We start from the raw sequence: 14,552 nt of genomic DNA on the forward strand, positions 1-14,552 counted from the left end.
CGAGTGTGAAATGTTCATGAAAATAAAACAGATCTTTTTCTGCTGCATTAATAGTTAGTCAAAGCTCATATAAAGAAAATAACGAAACATAATATTCTACATGGGAATAACTGGATTCTTATAAAATATTGTTAAATTAAACCATATTGATAAAATTTCAATCGATTTAAATTTTCGGTACAATTAATGTTATATTTACGCAACGAATCCCCAATTACGGTGTACTAAACATCAGCTACATGCCTAAATGACAATGCATAGTTACATAATCGGTCATTTATCAGCTATCATTTATTTATAACTACGGCAGTCAATTGCGCTATCGGCACATTGCAGTTTAGTAAAAGTATGACATACACACTTTAGTACCAAACGATAGCTGTAGTAATAACGATAATACAACTCAAAGCACAATAATTACTTTTTAACTTTGTTGTACAACTTTTTTTAAATTACTGACTTATTTTTGATATCAGTCGAATGTTGGTATAGAAACTTTTAATAACGATAATATCAGTTTTATAAGAAAAATGCAATAAAATATTAGCATACTAGCAAACTAGTATGCGCCCTAAAATCCGTAAAGGGATGTATAAATATTTACCTACATCACTGTCCAAAATATTAGAGAGAATAATACTGAACAGACTAAAACCACACCTCAGTGTTATTCCACCCCGCCAGTTCGGTTTTAAGAACCACCACTCAACCTGTCACCATCTACAACGTATATCCAAAATAGTTGTTCGCGGTTTTGAAAATAAAGCATACACTACAGTTTTATTTCTTGACGTCACCAAAGCATTTGACCAAGTTTAGCACGAAGGGCTTACTAAAAAATTGAATTCTCTTAACCTTCCAGCGTACATATTCAAAATCCTAGATTCTTTTATCTTAAACAGATCTTTCCAAGTAAGAGTTGGAACAGATTTATCTAAATATCACCTCATACAAGGTGGAGTTTCTCAAGGGTCAGTCACATGACTGTCCAATACCGACAAATTCGCAACTAGCTATGTTTTCCGATGACACTACAATCATCACCAATGATAAATCTCTCGACTAAGATGTTCACCAACTTCAAATCTCACTAAACGAAATGGTTTAATGGTTTAAGAAGAGGAAACTAAACCTAAATCCCAGCAAAACCAAATATAACCTTTTAAATTGAGATTAATACACTAAACTTTGACTGGTCAATAGCCAGATAATCAGATATCCATTTTTGAAGTTATTGAAGTTTCAAGTTTAGGGCTGGAGAAAAGATGGTGAATAGTATTATTTTTATATGTGCGCACTTAACATTTTAAAAATAGTTTAAAACTGGTTATCAATCAGTTAAAATGTTTAGTACATTATTCTTAATGTAATAAACTAATGAAATGTAGGCGTTAACATTTAGGTTCAAAAGTTGCTATCAAAAAAACTAAACTGGTGGGGGGGGGGGGTGAAAAATTATGGATAATCGAGACCACATTGTATAAAATCAATATGAAAAACAAATTTAATTTCTTATTAAACCCAATGAGATTTTGAGTGGTTCACAATAAAATGATCACGTTACTTTCAAGAGATCGGGAGATATTTCCAGAATTACTTAAGCTTGAGCACAGACTTGCAACGAATAACAATGTATCAGTATGGCCGACAAGCATAGAAATGAGTATAGCAATGATTGACAAACGGCAAACCCAGCACAACGAGCATGAGCAAGAATAGTGATTAATCGTTTCCATGCACGATGAATAAAAAATATGGTAAAAAAAAACTTGAAAAAGTGCATTATTTATTTATGAGTTCTAAACTTGTATCAACTTCTCGTCGATAGACGATATTTACAAGATAATTATTTAGTTTCTTTTTATATAATATGTATATGCAGTCATAATACACTATAATATAGTTGGCGTGGTTGGAGCACTTTTGAGCATTAGGCAAGCGGCAATCGCCTTCATTTTTAAATATATATAGTTTTTAATTATAGTGTTGTATAAAGTATTCTAAAAGGTCATATAAAATATTCATGATAACTAACCCTTAGCTAAACTTTTTTCGATAATTAAAGAGGCGGTGTATATATTAATTAGGGTTTTCCTCTGGTGAGATGAGTACGACGAAGAGGACCGCCGACATCCAAGAAAACCTTTTCAAATGGCTTTGAGGATGTAGTGGTAATAACCATCGGGACCTTTACACAGTGATTAGTGAATTTGTTTTGAATAATAGTGATATATTATTTTAATGTGAAATATAGAAATAACAATAGTAATATATTATTATGCGAAAGACAAAAAAAACAATTATTTAAAAAAGAAAACCTTATTTATTTTATTTATATTTAATTGTTATGCGAGAGAAAAAAAAAGTTAAATAATTTTATTATTTATTTACGATATAATAACCATAAATTAAAAAAACCTACAGTACGACGAGGTGTACTACCATAATGGACATGGTGCTAGATATTCTGTGAAGGGTCTGGAATGAAGATGATCTATAGATGATTGTATGGAGAACCAATAATGATAATAAATAATAAATTCCACGGAGGCTTGAAGTTTCTTCAGTGACGGTCTACGCTCCGAAGCAGGTCACGCGGAGATCACTTAAACTTGTTTGTGGGTTTACAATTGGCGTATTGGTTAAATAATAAATTGTATTATATTATGCTAAACTATATAATATAATAATACACTAATTGTCAGTATATTGTATGCTTATCGTTTGAATGAATTGTATAAGATATTATTAAACATGTCTCACGTTACAACGTCACGTAAACGCCCTTATTAAGAATGTCGATGCTCAGATGTGTTTGTGTAGTGACCGGCCAACCCGCCGGACTTGCTTAACCAAAAAAAAAACACGAGGGATCTAAGTACCTAAGCATTTTTCCACGACCAGACCGCTTTAAAATATACGATTTATAGCCTTTAATCTTATGGTATCAAGTATACTATTCCATTTGGTAAGACAGGTTTTAGAAAGTTGTAGGTTAAGTCATAAGTAGTGAAGTATCGAGTCAATTACTGTTATTTTTCCTTTAGTATGAAGAAATAACTGTTTTTATTTTATAAAATATAAATGTTCATTTCCGTTTACCATTGTTTGTTTACTAGAAGGGAAACATTGCTTAAGTAAATAAATACTCCATTATCATCGAATAGTTAGAACAGTTAAAAAGTTTATTTTATAATATTATGATGTAATAAAAATTGTTAAAACCAATATTTTCTCAGCTCCGTATTGAAGTTTTAGTTTTATTTATAAATAAGCTGTATAATTACGTTCTAAATTTTTTTCAATCCGTACTATGTGTTTTGTACATCGAGCTGCAATGACTTTATGGCATGGGAAATATTTTATATAATTTAAAATTTTATAATAAAAAAAAAAATATATTGAAAAAGAAGATTTGAAAAACTTTTTCAGTGAATATTATTAACTGATAGTTTAAAATATTTTTTCATCATATGTATATCATTTTTTCAACTCATCATGTTCTTCACCTTTCAGCATTCTTTCGACAAATTCATCTTCGGTATTATGTTCAACTGAAATGTATAAATACTCACATTAAAATAAACAAACACATATACTTGCAATGACTTTTTCTTAAGTTGTTGATGACAATATCTTTGGCTATAAGCTGACACGATACTTTTATTTATTACAACGTATATATTACACTAAGGTTGCAATAATTTTTTTAAGTTTTTGATGATGCTACTTTTAGCTAATAACTAACTCAAGAATTTTATTTATTACAACGTATATAGTTTTTAAGTATAAAAAGGTTGTCCAAAAAAGAATAAATATATTTTTTTTTAAATGTCTTGTCGATCGACAATTACTTCAATTCGAATAGGCATATTGTGAATTTTCTTCTAAATAAAAATGTATGATAGTCTTATTTATCTTTGGACAACCTTTGCGCGTTATTTAGTTTGCAAATTTTTAGTATAATTATTATTGTGCATGTTACTATACCACAATAGTAATTTTCACAATTTTCCATAATCGAAATATTTAACCTAAACCCAAATTTAAAAATTAACCGTTACTTCATAATCCAACTCCAAAGTAGATACACTAAAAACCAGTAGGTTAAAGATACTGTCAATTGAGCAATATTTAATAAATTAATTAGTTCGCATATAATCAATTGTTTAATTTTTTAGAAAATATTGTTATGCGACATAAACTTTAAATTGTGTCTATTTTAAATGATAAAAACTAAATTTAATATAATATTTAAGAGCCCAGATTGAAATTAAGCGAATTTAATTTTATACATACTATCTAAATATCGCACTGCCTTTTTGGCATCTGGTTCAGAAAACCCATATGCTATTAGATATAGTTTTGTCCAACCCTGTGATACTTGTCCAACATAAAAGTTTCTCGTAATTGCCGCATACATATCTCTTAACTCCTAAAATATAATTTTTTATTAAATACATACATATAATATAACCCAGACAGCAGCAAATAGAAAAAAATGATAAATTTCTATAAAATATCGTGAAAAAGTTTGTAAAACTTTCTTTATCATAAATATATAACACTTAATATATAATACTTTAAAATATTTAAAAAAACATCATTAAAAATACGCAATAACTAGTTTTATTACATAAACTTAAAAATTATTTTAACAATATAAACTAAATCCTAATTGCTATAAAAAATAATACGGGCTCTGAAAATGTAGTTGCCTGTTGGATGAATAATGCAACACATAGAAAACCAACGAACTTGAAGTGCATGTTGCTGTAAATGAATTACTACTCTTTCAAATAAGTTAAAACATAAAATATGACACTTACCTGATATTCTTTGGTTTTTATAGGAAATTTTACTATGAATCATACACACGCATGTTTGTTGTAAGCAGTTATTTATTTTAAAACGTAAATATATTTTATATTGAAAATTATTAATTTGTGTTTTGGCTGTGTTTTTTTAAATTTTTTCTGTACAGAGTGATCATCTTCAAGTGGTCTACTCGATATCTCATTGGCCTTTATTAACTAGTAAACTTTTTTTTTTGAACATTCACATACAACTTGATCTTAATTTTCCACTAATATTTTTATAAAAACAATAAAGAATGTCTCGACTGGTTTAAGCACACCACTTCTTAAGATGCGTCCGGTCGCTTCATCGTGTCATTACCGCTTAAGATAGACGTATCATATCTGGGAGACCCGAAGCGAATAACACTAGAGAGATTCTGTGGGTTAGAAAAACGCCAATCTAAAGGAAGCTCATCCCGAATTTATGTAGGAAACCTAAGACCTAGAAAGTACTATAGAACTGCGTGATCAACTCATTAAGTTATTGTCATAAGCTGGTCTTCGATTAAAAAAATGGCTATCAAATAACAGTTACGTACTCTCTGATCTATCTACGGATGATGTTGTAAATTTCATGGGTACTGGACCATAAGAAGCGTCATTAAAAGCTTTGCGAAAGTCTTGGCGATATATCTAATCTAGTAAATATAAAATCTCATGATCTCGTGACCGTTCGACCTTCGTTTCTTACAACAAAAACCAGTTGGCTAGATAATTGCTTTTGGAAAAAAGACACATATGGTGTTGTTTGTTGTAGCTTATCATAATTTGTGTTGATAAGTGTTGTAGTTCAGACGTTAGTACCACTGCTGTAAATGTTGCAGTCGTTTGCAAAAAGAATATATTTGACTGATTTGGGAAGTTTTAAGGAAATATATTATATATATAACATATCCTAGAAATTTTATATGCTTAATTTCCTTTATGTGGGTCTCGTCATACATAGGGATAGCTGGGAACGAGTAAGCCGACCTAGCTGCGAACGTGGCTATTTTAACTGCATCCTCGGGGCATTTGACCCAAACCATCGCCCGGCAGCAATGAAAACTATTATGGCTAACATAATGGAGAGCTGGCAATCTCACTGGGACAGCATACCACTAACTAGCAAACTCGATGTATGGAGCCAACCAACGAGACTGTTTGTATTTGATGACTCTGTACATTTTGGTCACTACCAGTCCGTGGTCTACAGCCTGCTTGAGAGCCCGGTAGTGAACAGTGTATTTGCTTTTTGGGTTGAGAGTGGTCACCAACTTGTTGTATTTGGCCCCTTTCAGTGGTGGACGTTCGTTGACTTGTAAAATGGTAAAAATCATCGTGTTGCCGTCTGACGATAATAAAACTTATATCACTGAAAAGAATCGTTGCGTTCTAATTTTATTATTTAAAAATAACGGTTACAGGAAATGCGATGCGATGCCATGAAACGTTTTTCGATTTTAATATATTATAATGTTACACCCTGTAGAGATTGTCATAATTTATAAATTATTTACTTTGATTTACATCATTTATTATTAATAAAAATCAATAGAATGTACACGAATGATTTATTTAAACATTAATTACAAGTGGAGTTATTTATTATACAAATCAAGTTGTTAGGTTTTGCCAGACACCTTTACCATTAAAATAATTATTTCAAAAGCGATTATTAGTCAAATTACTTTGTACAAAAATATAAAAATATATTAGTATAGCATATCATAATTTACCCACCCTGATGTATTATGCAACTTTAATCTGAATTCAACGTTTTACTGTTTAAAATGTGTACATAAGATAACTTGGGCATAAGACATATATTTTATATCAGGACAAATTTAATACTATAATTGTTCGGTTTGAACTGTACAGGTTATGACTCTATAATATAGATTTTTGAAAATTTGTATTTATATAGGGTCGCACTTGTCCCATCTTTAGTCAAATTTTCAGAGTTCAAGTTACAAAAAATGGACTTTATAAATCTTTAAATAAAAAGTGTCCATCCCATTCAGATTTAATTGTTAAGGGGGCCGCAGCATGGTTTTTACAACAAAATATTAATTTTCGATTTAAAATTTTGCTATGCCTAAAAAACAACCAAATGTAATTCGGGAATAATTGAGTTTTCAAACTAAAATGTTGGATGTCTTCAAAAGAGAAAATTTAAAATTGCCTTCCTAAGAAACCTAGAAAATTTGTCAACAAATGCATACATTTTTTAAAATTAAAATCCAATATTGGGAAGTATGTCTAATTTAGCACCGCTTATTAGTCTAAAACGCATGAAAACTAGTTGTGCTCCGACCCCCTTAAGGGGTAGATTTACCAAATTCTCACAATATAGAGAGAAAAATGTTATCAATGGGGTGGCGTTTTTATTATTTTAGTATCTATACTTAATATTTTGCTATAAAGCCCATGCTGCGGCCCCCTTAACATCACATGACCGATTTCTCTCAGTAGTATTTCTACTGTTAACAAATAGTATTGGTACTTTGGAGGATTAAGAAATAGGATATCAGAAATAGAGATGGCTTAATTTTTAAAAGACTTTATCAGAAAGAAAAATGTGTGTGAAAAAATCGCTATTTACGATTTTTTTCTTATAATACAACGACTAAAGTTGTTATCATTATATTTTGGGCGGCCGACTTACAGGTAATACATCACTAAGGGTAGGAGAATATTCATTAATATTAGTTCTATTAATTCTGTTTAACTGAACAATACGGTTTGTGTTTTCTAATGGAATAAAATATTAATTGAGGTAAAAAAATATGTATATTAATTAAAGCATTAGAGATGGTCTTCGGTGTTAGCTAATGTTTGTAAAATATTTACACTTGCTTCTAGCAGCAGAGAAAAGTTTGGGAACGGAACCATTTTAAAACGATTTCTGGATAAATTGGCCATGTATTTATCAATTAAACTATTTCATATTTGATAAATACATTCAACATGATCATCGATGGATTTCCCTATGATTGTGTTATCCCAATGAACACAGTTAAGATTATGTCATATTGTAGCAGTAAAATTAGACTTATTAAGTTAAGTATGTCCTTCATAAATATATGAAAACTCTGGATGGTAATTATACCCAATGACACTAGTACAGCCTGGGTTGTAGAAACCGTAGTATTTAATGTTATATTACTAAAAAATCATAACAAGTAAGGATCCATGATTGAAAAGAAAGAAATTATTCTGTCTAAGCCCAGTAAATAAAAACAACTCAAAAATAAGATCAGATTGCCCAGAGTGCACAACCATTCCCTCCCTGTCACTTGAATTGTGACATCCGCCTAACTTTTTGGACCAACTTTTAAGCCGACCCTCAACCATTAAACATGTTCATGTGAAAAATCAAACCTTATAATAAATCATAAATTGGCAATATTCTCGAATCAGACAAAGAAACTATTTTAGAATTTTCACACTTATTATGTTTGGTATATAGGTATTATTTGTACTTTCGTATAAATAAATCACATGTAATTAAATACAATCGATGATTATGACGTGTACCATGTATGTAATTTGTACACGTGTTGTCTTTATATTTTATAATTATTTATGACCAAACTACAAAATAAATTTAAAAGATTTGTGGTTATAACTACATAAATGTAATATTTTTCAGGAATTGCAGGAATCTAATAGGTCTCTGTGTTATGGTCTTTTAAGGCGTTGAAGAGGAAGAGGAATTTCTGAAATTGTGCTAAAGCTTATGTTTGGCACAACCCCGTAGTTGTACATCGCACGCCTATATTGGTCTCAGCATTGCTTTGGAAATATGTAAGGTTTTACACTGAGTTATAACTGAATGTTAGAACCTTAATTTTCTTTTTAAGTAGTTGTTTTAGAACTTCATTAGTGTTGTTAAATCGTAACCACGAAGCTTTAATCTTATGGTAGCAAATTTACTATTTCATTTGGTAAGACAGGTATAGTGGTAAAAGGTAGGTATAGTCATAGATAGTGGAGTATCGAGAAAGTTATTGTTATTTTTCCTCACAGTATGAAGAAATAACTGTTTTTATACCATAAAATACAAATGTTGATTTTCGTTTTCCATTCCTTATTTAACAGTATTGAAAATATTGCTTAAGTAATAAATAGTTCTATATCATCGAATAGCTTCAAGTTAAAAAGCTTATTTTATAATATTATGATAATATACAAATTGGTAAAACCAATATCTTCTCAGCATCGTATTAAAGTTTTAGCCTTATGTATAAAGAACAAGTTGTATAATAATGGTCAAATCTTTTATTCCGAAGTATATTTTTAGTACATTGAGTTGTAATGATTTTATGACATAGGAGATGTTTTATAAAGTTTAACATTTTTATTAATAAAAAATTAGAATTTATATTAAAAAAGAAGATTTGAAAAACAGATTGAGTAAATATCAATAACTGATAGTTTTAAATCTAGTTTTATTTTAATTCATCATGTTGACCTCTCAGCATCCTGGCGACAAATTCATTTACGGTATTATGTTCAACTGAAATGTATAAATATTCACATTAAAATAAACAAACACATATACACTTGCAATGACTTTTTTTTAAGTTGTTGATGACAATATCTTTGGCTATAAGCTAACTCAATACTTTTATTTTTTACAACGTATATAGTACACAAAGGTTGCAATACATTTTTTTAGTTTTTGATGATGCTACTTTTAGCTAATAACTAACTCAAGAATTTTATTTCTTAAGGTTGTCCAAAAAATAATAATTTTTTTTTTTTAATGTCTTGTCGATCGACAATTTCTCCAATTCAAATATATTGCTAATCTTCAATGGGTATTTAAATTTTTCTTCTAAAAAAAATCTGATTTATTATAATTTTAGTCTTATTTATTTTGTGGACAACCTTTGCACGTTATTTAATTTGCACATTTTTAGTACAATTATTATTGTGCATGTCGCTATACCACAATAGTAATTTCCACAATTTTCCTTTATCAAAATATTTCACATAATCCCAACTTTAAAAGTTAACCGGTACGTTATAATCCAGCACCAAATTAAATACACTAAAAAACCCATAGGGTATCAAAAAATTGTAAAGATAAAGTTAAAAAAAAATTATGACAATCATAAAAAAGAAAAAAAGAATTAATGGACAAAATATGCCAACTTTCAGAGTTAAAATAATAGGAAAAAACTCACTGGAACCTACACTGTTATAGGTCAAATTATTTTTAATAACATTGTTCTGAAATTATGTTTATTTATTCCACCTGATACTGTCAATCAAGAAATATTTTATACATTTATTAGTTAGCATATAATCAATTGCTCTTTTTTTTATAAATTAGTTTTATGCAACATAAAGATAAAATTGCTTCTATATAATATAATAAGAATAAAATATAATATAATATTAAAAAGTCCAGTCTTAAATTAAGCGATTCGAACACTAATAATTATATTTATTATTTTAAATTATTAAATGTTTATCGTTATTTTATACATACCATTTAAATATCGAGCAGCCTTCTTGGCATCTTGTTCAGGAAAACCATGTGTCATGAGATATCCTATTGTCCAACCTTTTGATACTTTTCCAACATTATATTTTCCCACAAAGTCGGCATATAAATCTCTTAACTCCTGAAATTAATTTGTTTATTAATATATGCATAAATAACAATGATAGCAGCAAATAGAAAAACAAATAGTTCTATAATATATCGTGAAAATAATGGTAAAACTTTGTTTAGCATAAGTACTTAATACTATTCTTAATATTAAAAAAAAAAACATCATTAATCTGGTGCGTTATGAAAAATACTCAATTACTAGTGTTATTACATAAACTTAATAATTATTTTAACAATATAATCTAAATCTTAATAGCTATAAAAAATATTACCTGATCTGAAAATGCAATTGTCTGCTGGATGAGTAATAAAAAACATAGGAAACTAACGAACTTGAAGCGCATGTTGCTGTAAATGACTTTCTACTCTTTCAAATAGGTAAAACCATAAATTATGACACTCACCTGATATTCTTTGGTTTTTATAAGAAATTTTACAACTATGATATGGTGCATAGACTTACGCATGTTTGTCAAAGTAGTTATTTATTTTAAATGAAAATATGTTTTACATTGAAAATTATTAATTTGTTTCTTGGCCCTTTTTTTCTCTACAGGGTGATCATCTTCAAGTGGTCTACTCGATATCTCATTGGGTTTTATTAATTATTAAACTTTTTTTTTTTTTTGAACTTTCTCATACAAATTGATCTTAATTTTCCACTAGTTTTTAATAAAATATTAAAGAATGTCTCGTCTGGGCTAAACAACCCACTACTGAAGAAACTGCCGATATTAAAAAAAATGTACAGGCAGATACGGGTATCCGAAAAAGACTTAAACTAATTTATTGGTGTTATAAATCTAGGTGTCCTCTAGAGGTTTTTCAACTAATGACAGTGGCTTATGGCACAGTTGCAGTCCCATTCTTAGCGGCTAACACACTAATTATCCTGGCAAAGCACAAGATTTCTATGTAAATGATCTAATGACGGGAGTTGACATGGTAGAAAATACTACTCAATTGGATGATCAACTCTATAAGTCATTGTCATCAGCTGGTCTTTGATTAAAAAATTGGGCATCAAATGACAGTCGAGTACTCTTTGTTCTATCTACGGAATATGTTGTAAATTTCATGGATACTGGACTATCAGAAGCGTTATTAAAAACCTTTTTGAATGTCTTGACGACATATCTAATCTAATCTTCATATATATAAAGTCGTAGTTTGCATTTTGGCCGTTATTAGTTTTTCTTCCATGCTGCTGGTACACTATATTTTTTTTAACTAACGCAGCAGCGGCCACGTGACCATGTCAAATCGTATCATGTATCACGATTACCGCAAATGGCATGAAATCTAATCAAGGTTTGCTGTGTCACTAATCTGATAGCAGCACACGCGCCTTTATCAATTATCATTTATCGCGTTTGATTTTTGATACGTTATATTAATTAAAATTTGTATTATCGTTTAATTTGTTAAACAATATTAACGTAGATAATATATTCGCTTTTTCCGTTGTATCGTATACGGTGATTGATATCTATTATCGATAACTAAATAAGTGATTGACTTTATTTTAATATATTCATAAAATATTTAGACAACCATAGTCCATTTATAGTCCAAATATAAATGATATGATGGCCGATAACATGGTTTTTGAAACGACAAAACAAGTATAATATCGCGCGAAAATGTGTAAAATGTTACGAATAACCATAATGATCTCTCCAAAGAACACAAAAACAGTCCACACATCTTTTATATTTTCACTGGAATATTTATTTCAATTTTGTGTATCCTAAAAGATACTTCGCCAAGTTAAGGGTAACTGTTTTTGAAATAAAAAAACATAAAATTAAACTCCCCCAAACAGATATTGTTTGTGGAATGGTTGCCGTCTGCGTTTAATTTCTTGAAGTGGATCAAAATTTTATTGGAAACAACACGTAAACGGCACTGGCCAAATATAAAACAGTAACGTCGGGCGTTTGTTTGTTTTCTCTCCGTCTTTTCGGTTGTGTGAAAAACCAGAAGAAACGATGCAACCGGCCAAATTACAAACAACCGTCCGTACGTTATACGGCATCGTTGCGACGACGCAATGGCCGCGTCGAATGACATGCAACAACAGCAACAGCAACAGCAACAACAAAATCAAACAATCGAGTTCCCGCTGACCTTTAACTGGACGCTGTGGTGCAAAGAGTGCAGCGGCGGCGGCGGCGGCCGCAACGACGAAGACTGGATGGACAACGTACACGAGCTGTTCGGGGTGTCCACCGACAAACAGTTTTTGGCGGCGTACAAACAAGCAAAGCTGCCCACCGCGCTGCCGTTGGGCTACAACTATTATTTCTTCAAGAAGGGCATAATGCCCATGTGGGAGGCGGCTCCCAACAAGGGCGCCGGCGCCTGGGTGGTGCTGTTGCAGGCCAGCGCGCAGAGCGCCGACCTGAACTTCATCTGGTCCGACATGCTGTTCATGTTGGTCAGCGGCGACATCGGCCACCTAGCCAAGTACATATGCGGCGTCACGTGCAACGTCCGGCGGAGCATGCACAAGGTGGCCCTGTGGACAGTCAAGACCACGGCCAGCAACTACGAGTACATATTGGAGATCGGCAAGATCTGGCACAAGTCCATCGCCAACGTCTACCGGATCAAGTACATCAAGTACAGGCTGCACGAAGGAGTTCAACAGCAAGAGTTTGACTACGCCCTGTAAACAACAAACAAAAATATATCTGCTTAGGCAAAAATTATAAAACGTGGCGATCATGCTTTAGTCTGCTGACTCTTGAATAATGATTATTTTCTTGATGACATTTTTGACACTGTGAGTAATTTGGTCCAACTTGAGAAATAGGATGGGCTAGATAGGTAAAATTAGAAAAAAAAAACGTTATTGCTTGGTTGGATTTTTTTTACATCTGTGTATTTACTGGAATAACGGTGATAATTATATTGTTAACTAGCTGCCTGTGTATATAATTAGAATACAATTGACATATAGTACTCACAAATTATACAATTTATTAGTTTATATGTAAAACCATGACTTTTTGGCAAGAAACTATGAATAAATAAGATCAGCTGTCAACCGTCCAAATGCCATCTATTGGAATAAACTTTCACTAAAATTTTGAATTTTCCAATTTCCGGGCACTTTTTACAATTTTTCCTATCCAACCCATCCTATTTCTCAAGTTGGACCAAATTACTCACAGTGTCAAAAATTTCATCGAGATCAGTTAAGTAGTTTCGGAGTTCATCGCTACCAAACATCGTGACTTGGGATTTTTATATATTTAACGATTATAAACTATCTCAATCATTATAGTAAGTGAATTCGATTAATAACATTTTTTGCATTTTAATTAAAAAAAAAAAAAAAATAGTATGGTTGTGAATTATTGAAAATTAATGGCATAATGACGCCTCACACTATCGTTCCAATTATAGGTGGCGGAACTTACCTGTTTAGGGCAATATATATTGTATTATATAAAACTTAAGACAAGGTCCAATAGGCACGTAAAACGATAGTGACAATGTAATAAGTCAATGGGAAGATTATTCGATGATGTCACATAATACCGAAAATAATTATCGCAGTTTCACCGACTACTTTACTGATATGTCACAATTTAATACTTATGGAGGTTTATGCAAATTTGTGGCAGCCGAACAAGTTTTATTGGCATTTATTGATGGAATTGTGTGTTCACATTCGTCTTGTATAAAAAACAAATACAAAATTAGAAACATTAAAAAAAACAGTACCCGATTGAATAAATTACTTTTCAATTCAAATTGAAAACATTTTGAGGAACGAAAAATGTTCTTTATTTAGGTACGAGGAACAATTGATTATGTTATTATAGATTTTTTAGAAGTACTTACCTTAGGTTAGGTTAGGTTGGTCTATAAAATCTGGTAACAATGACTGCGGAAGAAAAGCGGACCGATCCAGCAGAGACGGACACTTATTCCTTTAAAAAAGTGACTATTTCCTCTCCTCGTTCCTAAACAAGGAACATTTTCGTTCCTCGATAATTTTTAAATTTGAATTATAATAACAATTTATTCATTAGGTACTGTTGTTTTGCAAATTTGTAATTTGTTGTTTTCAT

General features: G+C 30.8%; 1 protein-coding gene across 1 annotated transcript; it reads left to right on the forward strand.

The window, feature by feature from the left end:
* The first annotated feature begins 12,520 nt into the window (after positions 1–12,520).
* On the forward strand, positions 12,521–13,144 carry LOC126842124 (eukaryotic translation initiation factor 4E1-like). Its single transcript, XM_050579016.1, has one exon. It carries the CDS (start codon positions 12,521–12,523, stop codon positions 13,142–13,144), a length of 624 nt encoding a protein of 207 aa, XP_050434973.1.
* Positions 13,145–14,552: the final 1,408 nt, after the last annotated feature.

Source organism: Adelges cooleyi, unplaced genomic scaffold, assembly GCF_023614345.1.
Source record: "Adelges cooleyi isolate 19-005CV unplaced genomic scaffold, UGA_ACOO_1.1 ACOO_flye_CR_arks_rails_tigmint_CR_PRNA_446, whole genome shotgun sequence".
In the NCBI taxonomy this organism is placed as follows: domain Eukaryota; kingdom Metazoa; phylum Arthropoda; class Insecta; order Hemiptera; family Adelgidae; genus Adelges; species Adelges cooleyi.

What these genes read in the sequence shown, in the direction of transcription:
- LOC126842124 (XM_050579016.1), top strand. Translation starts at nt 12,521, where the DNA reads ATGGCCGCGTCGAATGACATGCAACAACAGCAACAGCAACAGCAACAA.